This window comes from Amblyraja radiata, chromosome 16 (assembly GCF_010909765.2).
Source record: "Amblyraja radiata isolate CabotCenter1 chromosome 16, sAmbRad1.1.pri, whole genome shotgun sequence".
Lineage (NCBI taxonomy): Eukaryota > Metazoa > Chordata > Chondrichthyes > Rajiformes > Rajidae > Amblyraja > Amblyraja radiata.
In genome coordinates this window covers 13722349-13747911 of record NC_045971.1, presented here as the reverse complement: position 1 = coordinate 13747911, position 25563 = coordinate 13722349, and the positions used below count along the sequence as shown (strand labels likewise).

Genomic DNA, 25563 nt, shown 5'->3' with positions numbered 1-25563 from the left:
AAGGTCATCAGAAAGTTTCCACAATGTTTTCCTTGATCAATGAATTGTGCTGAATCTCAGACATTTAAAGCATGGATGGGCATTAACACTACCAGCTCCCTCTGACCAATTATATTGCTCTCTCCGTGTACCCTTCCACATTTTTTTCACTTATCCCATTTCATTTTACGTTATTGTTGAAGCTGCTTCGATACAGAACAAAATTACAGCTACACTGCAGTTTCTCGTGTCATGAAATGTACTTGTAACAGCTTTAGCTACATGACAAAAATGTTCCCCATGATGCCAATAACCTAATTTCGACAATACTAACTCCATCACAATATAGTGCACAATAGCAGCTATACATTTACATCGTTTTTTCCCTTATAGATCCATACCTGATTTTCATCCTGTTCATCCATGCTGTATTCTGTGTCTGTCTGTACTTCTGAGGCTTTATCTCCCAACAGAAAGCCTAGTCGTGTCATTAGTGTACTTGCAGCCTCATCCACAGAGGGTGGCGGTCCAAGTTCCTGTTCTGAATCACCTGTGCAGGAAGATGAATAATAAATCAATTCAATTAAGTAACATCACTCTAATTTACACACAAGAGGACAATAGCATTCTATCATGATCAGTCTCTCTGATCTACATTTGTATCACTAATGTTTACTCATTTATACAGATGTTGTAATGGCTGCACAGCTGCATAATTGGGAAGTTTATCCTCATAGAACACGTAGACACGTACCTTTGTGGATACTAAACCAAAATACATGCCCACATAAATATGAATTCAGATTTACAGCCATCTAAATATAACCAGACTGTTCACAGCATAAAGTGAATTTAAAATCTTTCAATTCACGGCAATATTCACCCTTGCAGAAGTTTACCTGAAACACTTGAACAAATGCTTCAAATATCCCAAAACACTATTTTGCTCATACATACCATTGCAAAAAAACTAATACGTACAGAATTGCTTTGAAGTAAGTGCCTCTGATGAGCATACAAAAGCCATAACCTACTTGCACTAGGAAAAAAAGGTACCGAGGGGAATAGTTAAATATAGCTTGGAGGTTACTTGACACAGAAAATCCATGCAACACATGAATGTGACAGGGCTTTCATATTTATTTTTAATTGTAATAGGAACATTCAAAGAGTATAGGACATAAAATAAACAATGCATGCATAGTAATTTAGTGAATGGTCTCCATCAGTACATTTGTTTTGGCATATTATGCATAAATTCTATGAGCCTAACAAAGTACCCATTAGTCTCAGCTGTGAACATTTTGAAGATATCAACAGATAATGTGCCCGCTGAATTTGTGCATTCACATCACATAAATGTTTGGCTGCAAATATGCTGCTGCATATAAATGCCACCTTGCCTGTGGGTAGTTTTTCCAGTTATTGTAAGATTTGCTAATTTATTTTTCACCATTCTGCTTGCCCTTCATTGTTATCCTGGCAATGTAATGGAAAACTACTATACACAGAAGCAAAATATATCTAGGAGCATTGGTAAAGAAGATGGCCTGATACACCAGAGCTAGTTATGTCACTTAATGAGTAGGCTGATGAGTTACTCATACTTGCTCTTTGTATATCTCCCTAAGAAACTCTACCTAATCTATGAAATTGTTTTACTTCACTATAGCATATTTAGCGATAAGAGCAAAACTTGACAAATACTAAGGCTCCTCTGGATAAATGCCGTCAGAAGTCTTATTGTAGGTACAATTAGACCGACAGCATTTTCATGCTTTTGCGGAAAGGACACCTATTCAGATTCATTTACGGTTCACAAAACAAATACATGCCATGCATGTAAATCATTTAATAGCCTCTGTAACTTCCACTGCTAAGAAGAAAATGTTTTTGTACACATGCTGCCTCTTTCAAATGAACTGAACTAACAAACTAGTGTCCGCATAAAAATCAAAGGGGCACCCTACTATTGAGAGTCACAACATTGATTTAGAACCGTGGAGTGAGGATGAAATAGGGCTAGATTTTTTTATTACTTTGCCAAAAAATTTAATTTTCTGTATGTAGATACAAAATCCATCATTGCTCCATTTATGTGGGGACTTCTACACCTGTAGCTTTTCTCACCATTATGTCACTGTTTAACACATCCCACAAATAAACCATCCACTTTGAAAACCATTTATGGCATTTTGAGAGCAGAATGAATAAAAATGCAAATTCCACATGGTTGACATTTAATGAGGTTTTACTGATAAATTAAAAGGAATTATTTTTTCACGCTGCCCTTCACAGTGTAGCTTTCTCCGATTTTATTAGTCAAAATGGAAAAATTCAAGCCCCATTATTAATACGCGTTTCCAAACAATTCCATTTCCCATAGATCATTTCATGTTTGAGATATGGAGAAAAAGGATGAAAACTAATGTGAAGGTTGCAACTGGAAGTTCAGGGTACCTGTAAAAAGATTTAGAATATGTCTAAATATAAAGCATGACTGGAAGTATTACCAAGAAGAAAGGAAATGGGTGTTTCTGAACTTTGTAAAAAGGAGAAAGACGGAGAACATAAAGTAGAACCAAAAAACATTGTAAGAGGAAGAAATGAAATAAGCAGCAATTGGGAAAGAAGCGAATTCCAGAAAATAGAAGCATTGTGCTTGAAGGAGCCAGACACATTTGGTTTTCCTGAGGATACCGGGCAAGAAAGGATTGCTACGAATGCAAGGAACACAGCAGCATGACTTTTGAAATTGATTAGCTGCTGTCAAGGAAGTCAATGAAGCGTGACTAATAGGACATTAATGAGAGGATGCAGCAATGTTATTTTACATAAATTCATGCTTTGAATTACAATGGTAATATGAAAATCAACCTAGGAGGTTGCGAGAAAAGTAAACCTTAAGATAATGAAAACATGGCATAATTTCAACTGGGTTTTAATGTAAGATCATTGAACTAAAATGTTAACTCAGTTTCTCTCACCACAGTCATTGTCTCACCTGCTGAGTATTTCCACCATTCTGTTTCTTAATTCTATTCACCGACACAAATTTCCTATAGGTTGAAACTCTCTAATCCAGCACCATTGGGACCTAATTGGTCCCAGACCACGGATAAATCAGATGTATTCATATTTCTCAGTGGTTAAACTGGGAGATCTGATCAATTAATATTCAGCTCTGCCAGTCAAATTTATTTCAGTAGGTAGATGTGTCTCAAAAGTCACAGATAAATTCAAATTACTTACTAATTATTTTATTTAACTGAGATGATTAAATGTAAAAAAAAACAAATAGTGTTTCATTGCCTCTTCATTTACTTTTAAAATGTTTTAATAATTTTAAAATGTTGGTGTATTTTTAATGGTTAATTGTTTTTATATATTGCCCTTACTATCCCTGGCCTAATTCAATCTTCATATTGGCCTATGTTCTGCGCCCAGCAGGCCCAAAATATGACTTATTTAAATATGACATCTCAAACTTGTTCCTGACTCACTGACCAGTATTTCCTTAAGTAATTCCTTATAATTATGGATTAAATGTCGATCATTTCTATTTCTCTTGTTACTCAGTAAAATATACTCATCCTTAGCATCACTTTAGAAATCCTGCAAAGCCCCTGCAAGGCGTAATAGAAAGGCTGATTCAAATTGTCAAATGAAAAGACAATGGAAAAATTGGAATTACAGGTAGACAAAAATGCTGGAGAAACTCAGCGTCTATGGAGTGAAGGAAATAGGCAACGTTTCGGGTCGAGACCCTTCTTCAGACTGATGTGAGGGTGGGGGGGGCGGGGAGGTGGAAGAAGAAAGGAATTGCAGAATTTCTGAATAAAAACCAATATACTGAAAATGGATTATAAAAGAAAAAGATGAAAGGTTAATGGCATAGATTTCCCATAGGATCTACAAGCTGCTCGAGTTTGTCGTTACTTGCCCCTGCAGTCCACTTTTGCTTGTACTAAATCCCTGTTGGCATGCTGGGAGGGTATGAGAACGGGCCGATAAATTTGGGGAGGATCACCAGAGAGGAGATCATGGTCAGATGAAAGAATAGAAGCGCAGGGATACAGATTATGGGAGTGAACCAAAGGATAACAGTGGATATTAGGAGGGAGTGGAGACTGATCATCGTGAATGGACAAGAGATAAAAGAGTAAATCCTTTCCTCTGATGAAAGGTCATCAACATGAAATGTTTACCCTTTTTCTCTCTTCATTGTTGTTACCTGTCCCATTGTGTAACTCCAACATTTTCTGTTTTTATATCAGATTTCCAGCATTTGTTGCCTTCTTCCTTTTCAAAACAGGAACAGACTACTTTAAGGTAGATTTAAGGTGGATAGACTCCCCAAAAACCCAGTTATGAATGGACCCCTTAAGTATTGCCGGGATTTTCTCCAGTTCAAGAGACCCACACCATTTATTCATTGCATAAACTTGGCAAAACTTTGTGCTTGTGGATTAATCAACTATTGTAAACCCATTGACGTCACTGTGCGTGCCATTTGGCCTTTTTGCGGGGGCGAGTATGGTTTGTATTGAATTTTTTGAATGTGCCCTACATGAGTACAAAATAATAGATTTACTAGAACAAAATTCACCTGCATGTACTGTTATACGTGATAAAGCCTCAACCTTTGAAGTTAAATCCTACTATAGATGGAAATATTTTAATTTTACAATAACGGTACCAGCACTGTAAATGAATATTCACAATGGCCAATGTACATTCTATGAAGCAGTGCTCACCTAGCCAAGAGCAACTAAATTATGCATAAAACTTAAGAGACTATGAACCAGTGATATGCTTTGAAGACATTAAACGTCTGAATCGTATTAGCAGCAGGGGGATAAACAGTAGTATCTTTCAGTAGTGAGTGTACAATTATAATTAATTGTCACGGCATTAATATTTTGTTACTTCAACAGAGGTGACTGCACACTTTGATAAATTCTGTAAAACTAAACATTACTGCCTGCTATTTAAAAATAACTCATCAGGAATCTGCAGAGTTAGATTGCTTCAGCTCAGGATACAGAATCAAAAGTTCTGATCAATCCTATTCTCCTTAGAAAGTCTCGCCATCTTGTCAGTTGAATAGGATCCTGTATTGGTAGCATGATGCAACAATATTTTGTTCTCTTTACCAAAGACAACAAATGGAATAGAAGTGGAAAAGAGAATTCTCACACCTGGGCATCATTTTACATTTCAGTAAACATCTTTTATATTCATCCAATTAATTGCATTCTATTCTTTAAAATACAGACAATGCTCGACAACAATCCCCCCAGGATAGCATAAATTTTCAACTGCACTTACCCGTTTCGCTGTGAACAGCAGTAATTATATCATTTTTCATGCACTAAGGTTTCATACAACAAGGTTTGAAGTATTTAAATGCTGAAAATGGAAAATAAAATCCCTTTAACCAGACAGTTGCAGCAGCAAATGCTCAAAGCAAAGGGAGTACCTTGAACATCAGGGAGGGGAAGTCTCCTACAGGGATGTTACTCCCACTTGAGCAATCTCATTAGCTAGAATTTCCAGCAGGCAAATAGGTCTATACCACTTGTTTGTTTCAGAGGGTTTTAGTACTGACTGCAAGTTATGAATATCCAAACACAAATGATATGGAATTAGAAATAATCAAGTTTGCTGAATAATTAATTGATGTCACTTATACAATTTTCTTTCCCCATCCTGAGGGGAAGTGGGGATGTTCTAGAGGGGTGAACAGCCATAGGTTGTGGTCCATACCGGTACCAATTGTGTAGAAATAAAATAGGATGAAGTTCTGCAAGATTAGGCAGATTAAAGAGCAGAACATCAAAGGGAGTAATTTCTGGATTTCAACCAGTGGTACAATTCAGCACCAACAGAAATAGTTCAAATGCGCACTTTGGCCGAAGAGAGCATGCAGGAAGGCAGACTTGAAATCTTGCGGCAAGTGAACTTTTTTTTGATGGGGAGTGCTGCCTACCCATCTTTGACAGTCCCTTGGGGATGTGTGTATAAGATTTTATTTTAAGGTGGGGTAACTGTTGCGCACAGTTTTGACTGAACAATGTCTTAGTCCAAAGGCAAGAAGTCCACGACATCTGGCACCCAAGCTTTAGTACACAAACTTAGCATAAATATGTGGGGACATGCTTTTATCTGCATCTTTTCCCTCAGATTCCCCAGTACAAACATTTTAATATCTGCCCTCCTGGAGCCCTCTTCTCCCCAGTTGTCTCCCTAACTATCCTTCCTCTTAGCAATGTTCACTTCATCCACACACTGTATCTTAATCACAAGGTTGAGGGGATACCTGATAGAAGTATATAACATTATGAGGGGCAGAGATAGGGTAGATAGTCACAAGGGTAGTCAGTACCCTTTTCCTCGGGTGAAAATGTCAAAGACTAGAAGGCATAGTTTTAAGGCCAGATTTTGAGTTTTGAAGGGCCTATTCTTGTTCTATACTGTTCTGTGTTATCTCCAAGGTAGACAAAAGTGCTGGAGAAACTCAGCGGCTGCAGCAGCATCTATGGAGGGAAGGAAATAGGCAATTTTTCGGGCCGAAACCCTTCTTCAGACTGATGTAGGGTGGGGGGGGGGGGGGCAGATGAAAGGAGAAAGGAAGAGGCGGAGCCTGAGGGCTGAGGGAGAGCTGGGAAGGCCCCCACCCTACATCAGTCTGAAGAAGGGTTTCGGCCCGAAACGTTGCCTATTTCCTTCGCTCCATAGATGCTGCTGCACCTGCTGAGTTTCTCCAGCACTTTTGTCTACCTTTGATTTTCCAGCATCTGCAGTTCCTTCTTTAACACATATCTCCAAGGTCACTCTTCCAATTGCTGTTCAACCTCACCACAGCCATGTCACTCAAGGCTTATACACTCTTCAACCTCCATGGAAAACCACAGGAGAATCTTCAAGTACCTACCCAATGCTGTCTGACCACCCAGTGCCTTCAGGGATAGGTGGATGGATCTTGCTGCATTCATCCTGTAGGTGCGGAGCATCTCATTCCACTACCAGGGAGGCTCAATTGTACTGCTGTTATGTGACTGATTTTGCGGATGACACGAAGCTGGGGCGCAGTGTTAGCTGTGAGGAAGATGCTAGGAGGCTGCAAGGTGACTTGGATAGGCTGGATGAGTGGGCAAATGCATGGCAGATGCAGTATAATGTGGATAAATGTGAGGTTATCCACTTTGGTGGCAAAAACAGGAAAGTATTATCTGAATGGTGGCCGATTAGGAAAAGGGGAGATGCAACGAGACCTGGGTGTCATGGTACACCAGTCATTAAAAGTAGGCATGCAGGTGCAGCAGGCAGTGAAGAAAGCGAATGGTATGTTAGCATTCATAGCAAAAGGATTTGAGTATAGGAGCAGGGAGGTTCTACTGCAGTTGTACAGGGTCTTGGTGAGACCACATCTGGAGTATTACGTATAGTTTTGGTCTCCTAATCTGAGGAAAGACATTCTTGCCATAGAGGGAGTACAGAGAAGGTTCACCAGACTGATTCCTGGGATGTCAGGACTTTCATATGAAGAAAGACTGGATAGACTCGGCTTGTACTCGCTAGAATTTAGAAGATTGAGGGGGGATCTTATAGAAACTTACAAAATTCTTAAGGGTTTGGACAGGCTAGATGCAGGAAGATTGTTCCCGATGTTGGGGAAGTCCAGAACAAGGGGTCACAGTTTAAGGATAAGGGGGGAATCTTTTAGGACCGAGATGAGGAAAACATTTTTCACACAGAGAGTGGTGAATCTGTGGAATTCTCTGCCACAGAAGGTAGTTGATGCCAGTTCATTGGCTATATTTAATATGGAGTTAGATGTGGCCCTTGTGGCTAAAGGGATCAGGGGGTATGGAGCGAAGGCAGGTACAGGATACTGAGTTGGATGATCAGCCATGATCATATTGAATGGCGGTGCAGGCTCGAAGGGCCGAATGGCCTACTCCTGCACCTATTTTCGATGTTTCTATGTTTCTATGATTGACTGGAGAAGAGGTGTGCTTGCTCCCCTTATCTTCGGTTGTTATTATCTGCACCTTACTTGGAGGACTGTGGGAAATTCTGGTCCATTTGATACAAAGGTTATTGAGGCACCAGGAAGAGTGCAAGATATTTTTCGATGATACAAGAACTATGGGAAAATAGAAACATAAAAAACAGAAGCAAGAGTAGACCATTTAGTCCTGTGTATGCTCCACCATTCAATAAGCCCACGACTGATGTTGTTTCTGAATGTCATTTACTAGTGTTGTATCCCTTTGTTGCATTAATAACTGAAAAAAATCGTTCTATTTCTTTCCTGAATACACTGAATGTCTCAGCCTCCATGGTTCTCTTGGAAACAGAGTTCCAAGCATTCAACAACCTCTGGATGAAGAACTTCTTCTCATCTCTAACCTCAATGCCCATCTCCTTATTTTGAAGATAGACAAAATGCTGGAGCAACTCAGCGGGACAGGCAGCCTCTCTAGAGAGAAGGAATGGGTGACGTTTCGGGTCGAGACCCTTCTTCATCCTTATTTTGAACTGAGACACCAGATCCAGACTTCCATGCCAGGGGAAATATCTGTCAAGCACTGTACGATTTGTGTGCATTTCATTTGTGTCTCACATTCTTTTTAATTTAAAAGAGTATAGGTCCAGTCTGTTTAGTCTCTCCCCATACATCCAACCTGGCATCCCAGTTGGTGAATATTTTCTGCACTCTCTTTCACAAATATATCCTTTTTTTGACAAAGGGAACAGGGCACTGCGCAGCGTTCCAAATGCAATCCAATTACACTAGAATCTTTGCTGTTTGCACCTTGTATTTATCAGTACTGTGCTTATACTAGTTAATCAACTTTCATATGAACAAAGCATTTCATTGCACCATAATGTATATAATGGATTCATCTGAATCTGAATCTCACAAGGACACTGGATAAATAGAGAAAAATGTCCCTACTCATGTCAAATCTTTTAGCAATAGATGCTAAAATAGTGAATGTCTCACTGATTGCTGAAACTGCAGATCGTATTCAGAAAGTACTGGAGGTACTCAGCAAGTTAGGTAGCATCTATGGAGGGAATGGACAGATGATGTTTCTGGTTGGGAACACTTGTTCTGACTCTTTTTGAGGAGAGGTAGGGTAAAGTGTTACATCTCCTGGAGTTGCAGAGGAAAGTGACTAGGGAGTGGGGGATTGGGTGAGAAGGGATAAGAGAACTAGTGGTCTCTGCAGAAAGCAGTGGGACATGAAGATGTAACTGGTGGTGGGATCACATTGGTGGAAATGGTCAGAGAATGATGTGTTGGATGTGGAAGCTGGTAGGGTCATAGTCATACTATACGGAAATCTCCATTATTCCAGTCCCCGCCCAAAAAAATAAAGTGACTTGTCTCAATGTCTACTGCCCAGTAGCTCGAACACTGACTATAATGAAGTGATTTGAAAGATTGGTAATATCCCATGTTTGTGACAGCCTCCTGGACAAACTAGGTTGCATATAATTTGCATAGAGGAAAAAGTAGGTCTGCAGAGGATGACGTCTCTCTTGTACTACATTCAGCCCTGGGTCAACTTGAGGAAAAGAACACCTATGTCAGGACGCTATTCATTGTCTACAGCTCAGCCTTCAACATCATAATACCGAATATGCTCATCGCTAAACTTCTGGACCTTAGCCATGGGACCAGTAAATCGGGTTTCACTGTACCATAATTGGTACACGTGACAATAAAATACCTTTGAACCATCTGAATTGGTTTCCGATCGGCAGACCAAAATCGGTTAGAATTGGTCATAACTTTTCTCCACCCTGACCCTCAACACTGGTGCCCCTCATGGTTCTGTGCTATACTCTATCTACGCCCATGGTTGTGTGGCCAAGTACAACACCAACTCCATCTTTAATTTTGCCAATAATGCCACTATTCCTGGCCAGATCTACAATAACAATGAGTCAATGTGCAGTAACGAGATAGAGAACCTTGCGTCATGGTGTCAGGACAACAACCTACCCCTTAAATATCAGCATGATAAGAGTTGGTTATTGAGCTAAGGAAACGGGGGGATGAACACAACCCTGACCTAATCGGCAGAATTGCCTTACACTGCCTTTTACTGAATTTCTGCAACGGGGGGGTTGGTATATCTCCATCTTCTCTTTTTTTATTTATTTTCTTTTCTGTTGCACTTCTTTGGTAAGTTTGGGGGCTTTTTCTTGCTTTCTCTTATTTTCTATTTCTTCATTCTCTTCTTTTTTTCTCTCTTTGTTTCTTTTTTTTGATTTAGGTTTTACTGTTAAAAATGAAGCTGTAAAATAATCGTATAACTGTTATGTTGATCGCCTTATCCCTGTACAATTGCTTCTAATAAAATAAATAAATAAATAAATAGATGATTGCTTTACCGATGGCGACAGCTTCAAGTTCCTCGCCATCCATATCCCCAGCAAACTAACCTGGTCCCTACACAATGATGCAGTGATCAAGTATCAATGAAGATAGCGATTGCATTGGAAACTGAATTTTAGCAAGGCTTATGAAAACATTGATAAAGGATTCAAAATAGCATGGGATCCAGATTAAAAAAAAACAAGTTTGATTAAAGATCAGTGGCAGAAAATGTTAATATTTGACCAGAGTTGTGTATCTAGATGGATGGTGGTGCATTGAGTTGCATTGAGGAAGAACAGCTTATTAGCAATTCAGGACTCACTAGCTATATCGTTTGCGTCATTAGGTGTACCTGTACAATTTCGACTACAATTAGATGCATCAATGTTCTTGTTTATCGTAAAATTTCAAACATCAGAATGGATCTACTTCCTGCTCTAATTTATGGGCCTGTCCCACATAGGCGATTTTTTAGGCAACTACAGGCGACTAGTTTATCGCCACATTTTCGCCGGAAGTAGTCTCCTCAGTCGCGCTAAAAGTCATAGCGTCTTTCTGGTCACCGCAAATTTTCAACATGTTGACATTTTTTCGGCGACAGTGGGTTTGACGCCAATGAGCGTAGCTTGACTTCTCCTGACGTAGGTGCTGTCATAGGTTTACCCCAAGGAAGACGTAGGTCGTCGCCGGTTTTTCGGCAACCTGACAGTCACCGGCAGTTGCCTAAAAAATCGCCACGTGAGACTGGCCCATTAGGCAGTTCTTGCTCAATGCATCTCAGGCACGTCAAAATTTCAGACCCTGATCATTATTCAGAAGAAAGACATAGACTTTATGAGCAGCAGGGGATTGAAAAGTGATAAAATCCTAATGGGATGAAAGACATGACATGGCATTTAAACTGGCTTACCTGCTATTTGAGTTGGGGGATGAGGGTGGCAGAGAATGGGATTGTACTAGTTTACAGCCTATGTTAATAGTAGAAAGGAAGCCACACTCATTACATCAGAAAATAATCTTTAGCAAAATTAAACAATGAGGCTGGAGTATGTATTTTAAACAAGATAAAGCTCTTAAAGCTAAAATAGTTTCAAATAAGTATTTTTTTACTATAAACCCCAATGCACATTAAGTTTTTACAGTTTCAATTTGAAAGAGTAATAAATCCCAGTTGCATACAGAGTCTCTTGAACAATTTACTATATAGTTCTAGCATTAACAATAATGCTTGATAGAGTTACATTCTTGTCTGGTTGAACAATATATCAGGTCAAAGGCAGCGGCAATATTTATAGAGAGTAGAGGCTAATATTTTGCGCCATTCAAGAGGCAAAAGGCACAATGGAATCAGAAATCTTGGGACAAGCTAACAGAGAGCCAGTAGATAAAAGGATTTAAAAATAATTTCAGGATTAATTAAATAGATAACATGATTTAAAAGTGCTAAGAATAAATAATCCAGAGATCCGGGTTTGATTTTGGCCAGTTTCTGGGTGTGTGGAAATTACAAGTTCTCTCCATTCCTCCGGTTTATTTCCATATCCCAGACCTGTCGGAAGATTACTTTGCTACTGTAAATCACTCCTGACAGGAGGCCAATGGCAAAAAGAATCAAAGGGGAGTTGATGGGCATGTTTGAGAGAGAACAAGTTGGAGGAGTACTAAGAAACTGAGGGGGAATGGGTCAAAGAGTAACTTGCATGGAGTTGATGGGCTAAATGTCCCCTTAATGTGCCATTACATAAATTAATACAGGAAGGGTTTAAAAAGGACAAGAGCATTATTGTGGACCATTAAGGGGATTCATTTTTTAATAAACAAACAGTATGGTTGGATGTGGAGGCAGGACAATAGAATTGGTACTGGACCCCAAGAAAGGGAGTTGTGGAATGCCTCAGAGATGGATTCTTCGAGCAGCTTGTACTGGAGCCTACCAGGGAGAAGCCAATTCTGGATTTAGTGCTGGGTAATGAACCGGATTTGATAAAGGGAACTTGAGGTAAAGGAACCATTAGGACAGGGGTGGGCAACCTGCGGCCCCCGGGCCGAATGCGGCCTATAACCCGGAATCATCCGGCCCGCAGGCGGATTTTTTCCCCCGTAATCATCCGGCCCGCCGAGCGCCAAGCACGGCCGAGCGCCGAGCTCTGGCTGTACCGCATCCTGCAGAAAGCCGACGGCACGGCCACGCACCTTCTGTGAACACGTTTAAGAAAGAACTTCAAATGCTGGAAAAATCGTAGGTAAGGCGGGATGGGGGTGGGATCCATGTGTACATGTGTTAGATGTGGCCCACCATCCGCTCACAGACATGTGTCCTGACCCCTATGCAGAACAAGGTCGCCGACCCATGCATTAGGAGGTAGTGACCATAATATGATACGTTTTAATCTACAATTTGAGAGGGAGAAGGGAAAATCGGAGGTGTCAGTATGACAGTTGAGCAAAGGGGACCATGGAGCCATGAGGGAGGAGCTGGCCAAAGTTGACTGGAAAGAGACTCTAGCAGGGATGACAGTGGAACAACAATGGCAGGTATTTCTGGGAATAATACAGAAGGTGCAGGATCAGTTCATTCCAAGGAGAAAGAACGATTCTAAGAGGAGTAAGAGGCGATCGTGGCTGACACGGGAAGACAAGGGCAGTATAAATATAAAAGAGGAGAAGTACAACATAGCAAAGATGAGTGGGAAGCCAGAGGATTGGGAAACTTTTAAAGAACAACAGAAGGTAACTAAAAAAGCAATACGGGGAGAAAAGATGAGGTATATACATTAATGAATTAGATGAAGGGATTAAAAGTGACATTAGTAAATTTGCAGATCACACCAAGCTGGGTGGCAGTGTGAACTGTGAGGAGGATGCTATGAGGATGCAGAGTGACTTAGACAGTTTGGGTGAGTGGGCAGATGCATGGCAGATGCAGTTTAATGTGGATAAATGTGAGGTTATCATTAAGTCATCGGTTGAGTAGCGGCAAGGGGTTCAGCAAAACTCCGGTCAGACTGAGAACTGGGAATTCATTGATCATTTATCAAATTGTCCAAATAAGTAACTTTTCAATACAGCAAAACCAAAAACAAAAATAATTAATGAATTCAGAATCCATTAAAAATGTAAGTCTGTATTATTAAGCAGCCTGCTGCCAATTAGATGAACATTGATCTAAATATTATAAAGTGAAAATATGCATTTTATAATATTTCCAGGAAGACTGTGTATATTAAACATGAAGACTGTCTTCAGAAGTGAAACAGACAATATTTTTAGCTACCATTTTTTTCAATTTGAAAAATAAATGGTCCTAATCTGAGAAGAAATATATTATTTTGTAAAATCCAGATTAAGACCAAAATGTCACTTATTTCATTTGGGCAGCACAGTGGTGCAGCAGTGGAGCTGCTGACTCACAGCATCAAAGACCCTGGTTCCATCCTCACTACAGGTGCTGTCTGCGCAGACTTTGCACGTTCTCCATGTGGCAGCATGGGTTTTCTCTGGGTGCTCCAGTTTCCACCAGACTTGCAGGTTTTTAAATTAATAGGCTTCTGTAAATTGCTCTTAGTGTATAGGATGTGAAAGTGGTCTAACATAGAACTAGTGTACGGGTGATCAATGGTCGGTGTGGACTTGGTGGGCCAAAGGGCTTGTTTCCACACTGTAACTCTAAAATAACAAACACAGGCATCTTCTGCAATGAACTGTTGGAAAATCAAAATGTAAAACATGTAATGTACAACTGTACAAAAGTAATGTAACATTTGTTTTAAGACTAAGCATTCTAACCTTAAAGATGAACCTCTTAACATTTAAATACAAAAGAAAAGTTTAGGAAATGCTATAAGAAGAATCTATGTACTATCTGTACACCACCTTCGAAGAGCCCATCAGAGAAGAATGATAGAGCGCAGAGAAAAATGCTCATTTCAGGAGTGTAACAGATGTGCAAATGATGCGACGAGCCCCTTGAAACCGGTTGAGCTTGATCAGAAACACAGATGGCCATTGGTTAGGGAAAGGACATGTTGTTCCTCCAAAGAATTTAGACAAATTTGCTGATGCAAATTGGTAGTACTTCTTCAGTGCTTTGAGTATCTAATATCAGTTCTCCTCAATTCTCGTGCATTCAAGTGGGCAGGGATCACCGTTACTCAGTGGATTATGAGTTTGGTCAGAAATAACACTTCAAAGACATCCTCAAAGCCGCCATGCAAATAAAGTAACGTCTTCCTCAATCTATAGGAATCCTTGGTCCAAGACTTCTCAAATTGGCGGAGAAACACAAGTAGTCAAGTACTTCTGTCTCTCTTTACAAGCATTTGGAATCCAAACACAAAAACATTGGGAGAAGCGTGATATAATCAAATCAGTTCACCCACTAGTCTCAATTGTGGCAGAATTTGACGACCCACACATGACACATTCATCTCCTTCGAATGTGCAGATATATATAGAGAAAGCAAGGGATCTTCAACCTCAAGGAACTGCTAAAGAAGAGTGCATGTTATCATTTGGAATAACTATGCACCAAAATGCCTTCATATTTAGGAGATTTAATTTTTACTTCTGAGACTGACATATGCAATGCATTATTGGTAGAGTCAGCTGCAAAAAATTAGCAACAACCACACAATGCATCTTTCTAACACAAAGAAGGGAATGTAACATTTTGGAAGACAGTAAACTGCTGATTATCTTTCAATAAATAACTATTTGACTTCACTTAATCTGCAGAAGTGTCAAACCGTACCACCTTGCTGACTTGAATGTGATCTGTGTGGAAGGCAATTTTCAAGAGATTTAACATTTTAGTGTGAATTTTCTCACTTTGGCTAGGTAATGAAATATTTATTGCTGGGGATAATTAATTTAAGTTGTTGAGCTTCGGTATATCTAAATGCACTGATGTTGCAACTGATGGGGGTCATTTCAATGATTAGTCATTTTAAACATTCAAATACTTTATGAAAACAGTGTTTGCAACATGGAACCTACTATCATCCAGAGAGATATTATCTACTAAAGCCTTGGCACGAAAGCTTCACAAAATTCTAAAAGGTGTCATTAATCTTGTGAATCATATTAAATAAACAAAACAAGGAACTTTTCAAGCTTTAGACAAACAATGAGCAAAGTATTACCATGTTGAAATCCCTTGTTGTATTACCATGCTGAAATCCCTTGTCTATCCAAGGCAAATTGCTGTTTCATTATCTAATATGAACTCTGACGTAAGCTGGCAGTATTCCTTAAAAAAGTCTCAACCAGCAGAGCACTTTAACAATGACACATGGTTTGCTCACGTTGCATATCGTGCAGATATATTTGATCAGCTGAATGCTTTCAATCTGTCTTTATGGGGCACAGGGTACAATTGCTTTGAACAAGCTGACAAAACTGTGGCACTTGGGGAAATATATCTGTGCACCAAATATGTTTCAAATGATAGGATAGACAAGATACTATTTTCTACAAAGACAATTTTGGAAAGATTCCACGAAACGAGAAGCACCGACGAAAATAATTGTTTAACTAAACCGCACCATAATTTCCAGATGAGCAACTCAAGGGCAAAGGATATGAAAACCAGTTGGAATTGTACTAACCCCACCCCCTTAAATGTGCATTTCTGTTTCTTGGTGCAGTGTTCCTGGAGTATATCCTGCTTTTGCCTGCCAAGCTTTTACAATCATTTTGTCTTTATGTTCCATATTCTTGTGTGCAATTGGATTATTTGCCTTGAATCAACTGAAGATTTAAAGCAAGGACAAGCTAGATGCTGAGCCCAACCTTTGGATTGTGCTGATGGCCATTTCACTAAAGTGAGAAGGTCATCAATGAGAAGCAAGATCAAGTTTCTCATCAAATGTAAACTACCTTTTAAATTAAAAAAATCAATGGAGATTATACTTTTTACAGAATTTACTGCATTACTTAACCTATTAGTTACCATTTTAGAGTGCAAATAGCAAGGAGTATGGGCACAGGCTTTCCACTACATTAAAAATAATTTCACAATTAAGGACCTCTCTTATCTACCTGATATAACCCTTATAAAATATAATTGTTCCTAACATTGCTCTGAAAGCATGAAGACACATCAATAAACACATTAAAATGTTTAAATAAGGGAAGAGAGACTATTGTTCATTTATGTTTTGCCATTTTTAACAGTGAATTAAGACTTGAAATGTGAAACTTTGATTGAGGGGGATCATGCAATGTTTACCAAGACAGATTGCAAGTGAAACTGGATGCAAAAGTGGGCTGCAGGTGCACATGGCTGGATAGCGTGAGAGACGTTTGTGGCAGAATACATCCTACCATTTTGGATGCTTTTAAATCTTTTTGATTCCGCTCAAAGTCTCTTGACAAAACAAAAACAAGATGGAACTAACCTTGCACATATGTGGACAGCAATCATCAGATAATAAAGACCAAGTGTATTTGCTTCAAATTTAACACAGATGAATGCGTCTTGAGAATAAAGGAGGTCACAGGTCAATAGTGCTTCCTGGAGCTATAGAGTTGTATAAGCACAGAAGCTCTTCAACCCACCACATCCATGCCAACTTTTTTGCTCATCAACACTAATCCCACTGGCCTCCATTAGGTCAATATCCTTCTGTGCCTTGCCTAATTAAAAGTCCATCCAAATATCTCTTAAATGTTTTAACTCCAGGCGCATCCAAGTCGTTAAATGTTAGGTAGTCCAGGGACAATAAATGACAGCATTTCCATCATTGTCCATTTCCCAATAATACATAAATATAATTAATCGCATACCAGAAATAAATGCTTAGTTCCCCATACACTTGATGATACACTTGAAGAGCCAGAATAACGAAGGGATAAAATTCACAGCATGTTTTTTGCAAACAAGCACAGTGGCACAGCGTGTAGAATTGCTGCCTATGGCACCAGACATCTAGGTTCGATCCTGACCTTGAGTGCTGTCTGTGCGGAGTTTCCCGTGTCACTGCATGGGTTTCCTCCAAGTGCTCTGGTTTCCTCCTACACCCCAAAGACGTGCGAGTGTGTATTTTAATTGGCCTCTGTAAATTGCCCCTTGTGTGTAGGGACTGAGTGAGACAGTGGGATAACAAAGAACTAATGTGAATGGGTGACCGATGGTCAGTGTGGACTCGATGGGCCGAAGGACCTGTTTACATACTGTATCTTTCAAATCAATCAAGGGTGCTTAAACCCTATACCAGGCATAAGGTGGAATAATTCAGTAACCATGTGAAACAAATCTAGTGGGGTTTTTTGATCCATTAATTTCCAGTTGTCCCCGGATCTGCCACTTGCAAAATGTGCCATATATTACCCAGTAGTGTTGCTAAATATCCTTTCCTCTCTAGCCCTCTCCTCTGGTATCTGGGGAATTGTGTATCCAGGAGATGGATTGCATTTGCTTTCTCGTGCTGACAAGTAGTAAACTAACAATGATCAGTGTGCACGAGGACTGGGGTCAAAAACCTGGACCAGGTGTTTATTTTGTTCATTGTTATTATTATTCTTTACAAATATGTAAAAGTAAACCAATGCTGCACATCATTTCCCAAATCTTGTAATTTCTCATTTGAGTACAGAACATACTAGCCGCTGCATAGTTATATAGTTAGTGTTGCAGCTGGAGGCAAAGTGAGTGTTTGGGAACATCAGGAGTTAGAAACTCGGGTAGGTTTGCAGTTTGTTGCTTCAGTGGTAGCCACTAGCTTTCTGATGCTGTCAGATGTTGGAAAACTTAAAGCCAGTCAATCTCCACCCCATAAGGTTGTAGTAAATCAAACTGTAGTTGTTTTTACATGCTAAAACCTACATTGCTATTGCTAAATCTACGAAGGATTTGACTGCTGTGTGTCATAGCGACCTTAGTGTCATTGCCAGCTGTCTTAGATAGATCTGAGATCTTATTTCCAGAGAAAGTTTACGCCCCTGTTCCTTGTGGATAACAAGGATCTATTGTGCATCAATGCCTCAGTCCAGAAGCAACACGAATAACAACAGACAAATGACACAATCATCTTCTTCTTAAGCAGTCTCTTGCTCCGATCTTGTTTTTTGGGTTGTGAGGTAGTCGATAAGATCAATGTGGGAAATGCAGACATGCACAGATCAGGCGGGAGTTAATTTATAAGATGGTATTCTCCTTCCACCACCGACATGTGGTGTTTGTGTGCTCCTGATGCAAGGTCTCTGGTTTCTCAATACCATCCCCAATGTTCCTTGTCCACTTGAACAGGTCATGCTCCAGAGATTCCCAGGTGTTTGTGAGGATATTCCTCTTCCAAGAATATTTGAATCATTTCAACAATCTTTCTTAATGCATTGGGCACTTCACCTCCAATACACTTCACAGGACAGTACAGCCAATCTTCAGAACCAATGAGTAACTGTTTAACCTACATCAATGACAGTATGGAGGTCACCCCAACGTCAGTAGTCAACCTAAAGCATGCAGAGGCCACCTGCTCGGAAGTCAAGCTACAAGACATTGTTGACTTGTTCACCAAGGCAAATGAGAGGATAGACCAAACTCTCAATAGCTGAGAAACCAAGGAAGTCAAGCAACCTGCTCCTACTGCCCTCCCAAAATAAAGGTACACAGCAAATCCTTGGAAAATTCAGATCATTTCCCAGATCTCGGGAGACGGCTCAAGGCAAAAGCAGACATTGAGAATGAAATTCAACAGAGCTCTCATTGTGTCAGCAAAGCTTTTTGATAATTGAAGAAATTCCAACCGACCTAGCACAAAACCTATGGTCTACTTGTCAATAGTGAGGTCTGCACTCTCGATATTAGGCATCTCAAGACAATGAAAAGAAAAGCACCAACAGCACCTGTAAAATCTTCTAAATTCACCAAAAGGATAAGCAAACCAAGATTACTAATTATTCCCAGAACACCTCTAGAACTGGGGATCCCAGTTACTTGCAGTCCGCGAAGTTGGTCAATCCACATTGTTTGCACACCCAACACCTGACTATCCAAACAGACATGTCTGAAGAAGGGTCTCAACCCGAAACGTTGCTTATTCCTTCTCTCCATAGATACTGCCTCACCCGCTGAGTTTCTCCAGCATTTTTTGGCTACCTGCTCTGCTCCAAGCTGTGTCTTGCAAAGAGATTGCCAGGGAGACTGAGGAAAAAAGAGACAGAGAAGGGCAGAGCAATGAAAGCCACCTAGTACATAACATAGAGTAATATATTCCAGGACCCTATGTACCATACCGTTTTGGTGAACCAGATTTTCTAGTCCATGCTGGTCACGTTGCAATAAGGCTGTTAAGATATGAAAAGTCCAATACATGAGAGCCAAAGGTATATGGGGATTGTACAAAGTTATGCTCTAGTAAAAAGCCGCGAAAAGGCACTGCCATTTTCTTGAGAAAAATTGGCTCCCAGATGCAGTTGAAACACTAGCGATTGGGGGTTGCACTGAAGAATAGCCAGTCCAACTTAAGTTGTGAGAAATCTATTCCCTGAGCTCAGGGCATTTCACCAACCTAACCATGCTTTTGTGTTCTTTAAACTTCCTGCTTCGAAAAAGCACATTAACTTCAAAGCACAGGACCGGATGCAGAACTGATTCTCTAAGACTGCAAGGGGGGTGGTCTCTAACTCAAGCAATTCTTGCAGGCTGCTGGGCAGCAGATATCTTTGAGAGGGGTGAGAAGGAGTGAAGGGAGAGAAGGAATGTAAGAAATGGAGCAAGGGAGTCAGGGAGTAAGCTATAAGAGAGCCATGGAGTTGGAGTAAGTACTGGGAGCAGGACGAGGAGGGAATGATGCTGGAGGGATGAGAGAGGCGAGAGTGAGATGAAATAATATAGAGGTGGAAACAAAAAGGGAGGAGTGAATGAAGAACTCTCAGGACCCCTTACCGTTTTGACATCTAGGTCACCATCAATCCCTAGAAAAGGCCATGACTGTATTTATGGAATCCACTGGTTCTTGAACTACAACTTTGTCTGCATCTTACAAGAACCTACCCCCACCCTCCTCAGCCAATTAAGGCATTTTTCAATTGAGGAATCATGCCACAGAGAAAAAAAGCACTTTAAGCCTTTCTGTAAGTACAATCATCAAAACACTGACAACAACTGCAGCTTAAAATTAAAACACATGCCCTAGGATAAAATTCCATATTCCAGACCGTATCCCCACTACTTCCAAATCATACGCGGTAAATATTGGAGACAAAATATCAACACATCAGGATGTCATCACTATCAGCATAACTAAACAATATCAGGAAGAGAAGTGATATCATAGGCTAAAACAGTAAACCAAGCTTCAAAGTAGTGGAGCCTTACGAGTGAAATTAGACATGTTGTATATTAAGTTGGGTGAAATAAAATGACATCCAAAACTGCCTGTATTAGAAATAAATATTTAATTTAATACTATCTTGGAACTATGGTTAAACTCTCATCCGAGCTTCAATGGCTACAAACTTCATTCCAGTTTGCATTGCCCCATTAACCTGCATCCACCTATTACTTGTCAAGCTTTGTCCCACCCCCACCTCACTTTTCTAGCTTTCCTCCACCCCTCCCCCCCACTCCACTGAAGATGGCTCCCGACTCCAAATATTGCCCATCCATTCCCTCCACAAATGCTGTCTGTCTGCTGAGTTCCTCTAGCACTTTGTATTTTATTCAAGATTGCATTCTCTGCAGTCTCCTGCATCTACATTCCAGTTCTGATGCACTTCAACTGGGCTTTTGTTTCAATGCAGTATTGAAAGTGTGCTGAATCATCAAAGCAGTCGTTTGTGGGGGGAGGGGCACAGTGAGGGCCTCAGGTGGATGTAAGTTTCCATGTCACTACTTGGAAGGAACAGGGAAATTCTCTAGGTGTCTTCATTAATTTCCTCAGTACAAAATGGCCAAAACAGATTAGATTGTCATTCATCTGTGAGACCGAGTTGTATTATAATTGCAACTACACTTCAAAAGTATTTAATTAGCTGGGAAATATTTAGTACATCATCTGGACATGAAACATTCTCGATAAATGCAATTTCTTTCTAATGAACTATATCTAAATATTTTCTGGGATTTAAATCATGGTGGAAAATTAGAGGATGGTCATATAACCACCATTAGGAGCGGATATCGCTATCAAAACATGGGGGGGGACACAATTTTTTGGTGTCTGCGTGCACGCGCACACACGTGAGGCTTTGGAGGCTTCAACCATGGGCCCTGTGGACAGTAACATCGGGAGCTGACCTGTTTAAGTAGGAAATGCAGATGCTGGAAAAATCGAAGGTAGATAAAAATGCTGGAGAAACTCAGCAGGTGAGGCAGCACCTATGGAGCGTCTGAAGAAGGGTCTCGACGCGAAACGTCACCTATTCCTTCGCTACATAGATGCTGCCTCACCCGCTGAGTTTCTCCAGCATTTTTGTCTACCTTCGGGAACTGACCTGGTTGGTGACCGACTCCGAACTCCAACAACAGCAGCTTCGTCCGCCTCGAATCGTGAGGATTCAATCGGCCCGTTCGCAGGGCATTTCATCGCCCAGCGCAGCTTAAAACCGGCTGCGGCATCTACCATCCCCCGGCGGGGGCTTCAACATTGGGAGCCTCGATCGCCTCGACGCAGCAATTTGACTGCGGGGCGATGGAAGATCCCGTGGCCGATTTTAAGCCGCGCCAGGCTGGGCGATGAAAGGCCAATTCAAGCTCCGCTCTATGATCTTTGCTCCACCAGGACGTCTCCCTCCTCCAATCACCGCGTTCTATCCTCAGTCCCAACCCCTACTTCCGCCTCTGACCGACACCTCCCTCCTCCAATCATCGCGCTGAATCATCATGTCCCGCCCCCCCCCCCCCTCCCCCTCACTGCCTGCTGACCGACGTTTCTCTCGTCCAATCTGCGCCCTCGATCATCAGTCCCACCCCCACTGTCTCGCGAAAAGCAGAGATTTTTAACAGATTTTGTTTCACCAAAATTCAAAACCCGGATTACATAACATGGGGGGGGGCGGATTGTCCCCCACCTCTCAAAACATGGAGGGGACGTGAGAACACAGATTACAGGGTCAAGCCAGCAAGAAATATTGAAGCAGTCAGCCCAAGTTTTTATATATTCACTATGCTGATCCTTGCAAAAAAGTGTTTTCCAATTAGGAAAGGTTGAACAGGTTGGGCCCATACTCTGAAATTTAGGAGAAGTTGAAGTGAGTTACTGAAATATGGAAGATTCTGAAAGGGCTTGACATGGTAGATGCTGAATGCATTCTTCCCCGGGTGTGGGAATCCTGAACTAGGGACCATAGTTTCAGAATAAGGTCCCCAACATTTAAAACAGAGGTTAAGTGGAATATCTATTTTCATAGCGCTGTGAGCGTTGGAATTCTCTTACCCAGAGAGCTGTGGAGGCAGAATCAAGGGGCATGGGGTACAGGCAGGAATGTGCACTTCAGATTAGATTAGCCATTATCTTAATGCATGAAAGAGCTGGTTTGGGAGGCAATACACCTGCTATTTCATATACACTACAAATTACATAAAGCAAGAATGACACACCCAAAACTGAAGTGACTGCTGAAATGAATGTCCATTGTAATTAATGTGGTAAAACTCTCTGCTTACTGATACTAACCCCTTAGATATAACACCAACTATCTCAAAAATATGGAATTTTATCTCCTAGCTTTTAAAACCTAACTCTCACCCATGTAACATAAGATGATTTCTCACTCAAATGGAACAGAAAGCAGCAGCAGCAGTTGAATGGATACATTTAGGAGGTGACAGATGCAATGGAGATTCGCTGACAAGTAGGTGCTGAAGGGGAGGAACATTCAATATGGTCTCACAAGAGGGAATCTAGGGAAGGTTAAGCTGTACTTTTCCTAATAGGGCACACCTGCTCCTAGTGGGTTGTGACACTCTTCAAATTTGTGGCAGCAGCTGATTTGCTTCAACCTGGTACAAATGTTGTGAATAGCTTCCCAAAGGGGTTTAAGTTAAAATCGCATTGTGATCTAATGGCGTAAGCTATTGCATTACAGTAAGATTTAAAATGGTGGCTACCAGGATTGCTATGGGCTAATTTGCTTTGAAGAACACTGTTGGCAGGATGACTTAGCATGTATTCTTTCCCATTTGAATGAATAAGATCAAAGCATAAAACTGCATGTAAAATGCCATGCAGTTCCCAGATATTGAATTATCCTTATTATGCCACATTATTATCAAAGGGCAAAGTAAAATAAATGCACATAAGCATCTTTGCAACAATAATATGTGCATTAAATGTGCTATCCCAGTAACATTGTTTTAATCAGTTCAACAAATTATTAATTTAATGTAATCTACCTGCTTGATATCTTAATGTGCTGCAATTTTGTATAACTAACCAATTCTGCACGGCCATCTTAGAGTCTGTTCTCACCTTCTCCATCATGGTCTGGTTTGACTCAGCCACCAAGCACGACACCTGGAGGCTGCAGCGAATCGTCCGATCAGCAGAGAAGGTTATTGGCTGCAACCTTCCCTCCATTGATGAACTGTACACTGCAAGGGCCAGGAAGCGAGCGGGTAAGATCATCTCTGACCCCTCTCACCCTGGCCACAAACTCTTTGAATCACTTCCCTCTGGAAGGCGACTCCGGATTGTCAAAGCTGCCACAGCCAGACATAAAAACAGTTTTTATCCACGAGTAGTTGCTCCACTCAACAGCCAAAAATCTGGAGCCTTCCTTTGATCTGGTATGTTGTTGGTTCACATGCTTGATCTATGGTGTGTTATCATTAATGTTTTATTATTATTAATGTTTAGCGTTTTCTGAGTCATTCGTAACTGTCACTGTATGTCATGTTGTTATTTGTGGGCAGAGCACCAAGGCAAATTCCTTGTATGTGAATACTTGGCCAATAAACTTACTTACTTACTTAACTAATTCATTTGAGAATTGTCACTTGCATTTAAAAATATTTCCAAGTCAATAGATTAATAGCTCGTGAATCCATAAATTATTCTGATCCAAAATATGGAAAAAAATAGTGAGATTAATTGTGCAAATTGGCAAGCCACTAATGATGCAGAAAAGATATTGTAATTTGTAAATTGCAAATGACGAAAGTTGCTGGGCAATTTCAGCTGTTTCACTGTTAGATTTGCATGAATAACATTTGAGCTTGTACAACCCCCTTTGATTTTCCTGGTTTTTGCACTAATTGCCCAATAAACTTCCTGTAGAAAGCACAGAAATTAAACATAGGTAGTACTTTAACAATGTAATTAATATTAATTACTGCCATTCATTTTCCTGACCCAGTAAGTGAACATTTTAAACATAGAATCTCATCTTTCCAGGCTGTCGATTGCAGCTGGAGATTTTGAAAGAATGAACTTTAATTATAACAATTTTCCCTTTTGTTTTCCTTCACCCTGCCATCTTAATCCAATCTTTCTTTTCCTCTTTTCATTGTTATACCTGTTTTGACATTGAGTTTACCTAATCTAATGAAACCACTTTTTCAGATTCTCCTGATTTTGTAATTCAAACCTTAAATGGCTTTCTCATATCCATCACTAAGGTCTCAGATATCCTGCTACGCTTGCACGCACTAGTTTGCAATTCCAACAACTTATTGAGCAAAATATTTATTACATAAATATACAATAACAAGAATGAAATTCTCCTCGAAATTCTCTATTCCAGCAAAATCTTATATGATTGGATATCTCGAATGCATGTCATTTAAAATCAACACATCAAGAAATCCAAAGATAGACATAAAATGCTGGAGTAACTTAGTGGGTCAGGCATCATCTCTGGAGAAAAGGAATAGATGATGTTTTGGGTCGGAATCCTAATTATCTTAATTATCTGGCAGGCCCAGAATTTTGCTGGACTGGCAGATGTTCGGATTTATTGGATATTGTGAATATTTTAGATGTTTTTCAGTTTCAGTTTTTTTAAGATGTTACTCGTTATGATAACAAATTATAAAGCCTGCAAATTGAAAGGAGGTTAGGTAATCACATTAACTGCAATTTTACCTTCCCGTAGAAAAGATTTCTCCATTCTCTTATAATAAATTTACCAAGGTACTAGAATAGTAATTCAGTTTTGAACACTTACGTGATTATCCAGCCACACTTATATGATTAGCCAGCTGCACTTACACATATTTGAACTGGTCAATACGCTTC

At 40.3% G+C, this 25563-nt stretch overlaps 1 protein-coding gene across 17 annotated transcripts in view; it reads right to left on the bottom strand.

Moving 5' to 3' along the window:
- Window positions 1-25563, bottom strand: part of tanc2 (tetratricopeptide repeat, ankyrin repeat and coiled-coil containing 2) — a 438455-nt gene that overhangs the window by 196037 nt on the left and 216855 nt on the right. For all 17 annotated transcript variants that reach the window (XM_033035116.1, XM_033035119.1, XM_033035120.1 and 14 more), the window contains one exon: window positions 381-529. In XM_033035116.1, coding sequence (XP_032891007.1) covers window positions 381-529 — 149 coding nt within the window. The remainder of the gene's footprint in view (window positions 1-380; window positions 530-25563) is intronic.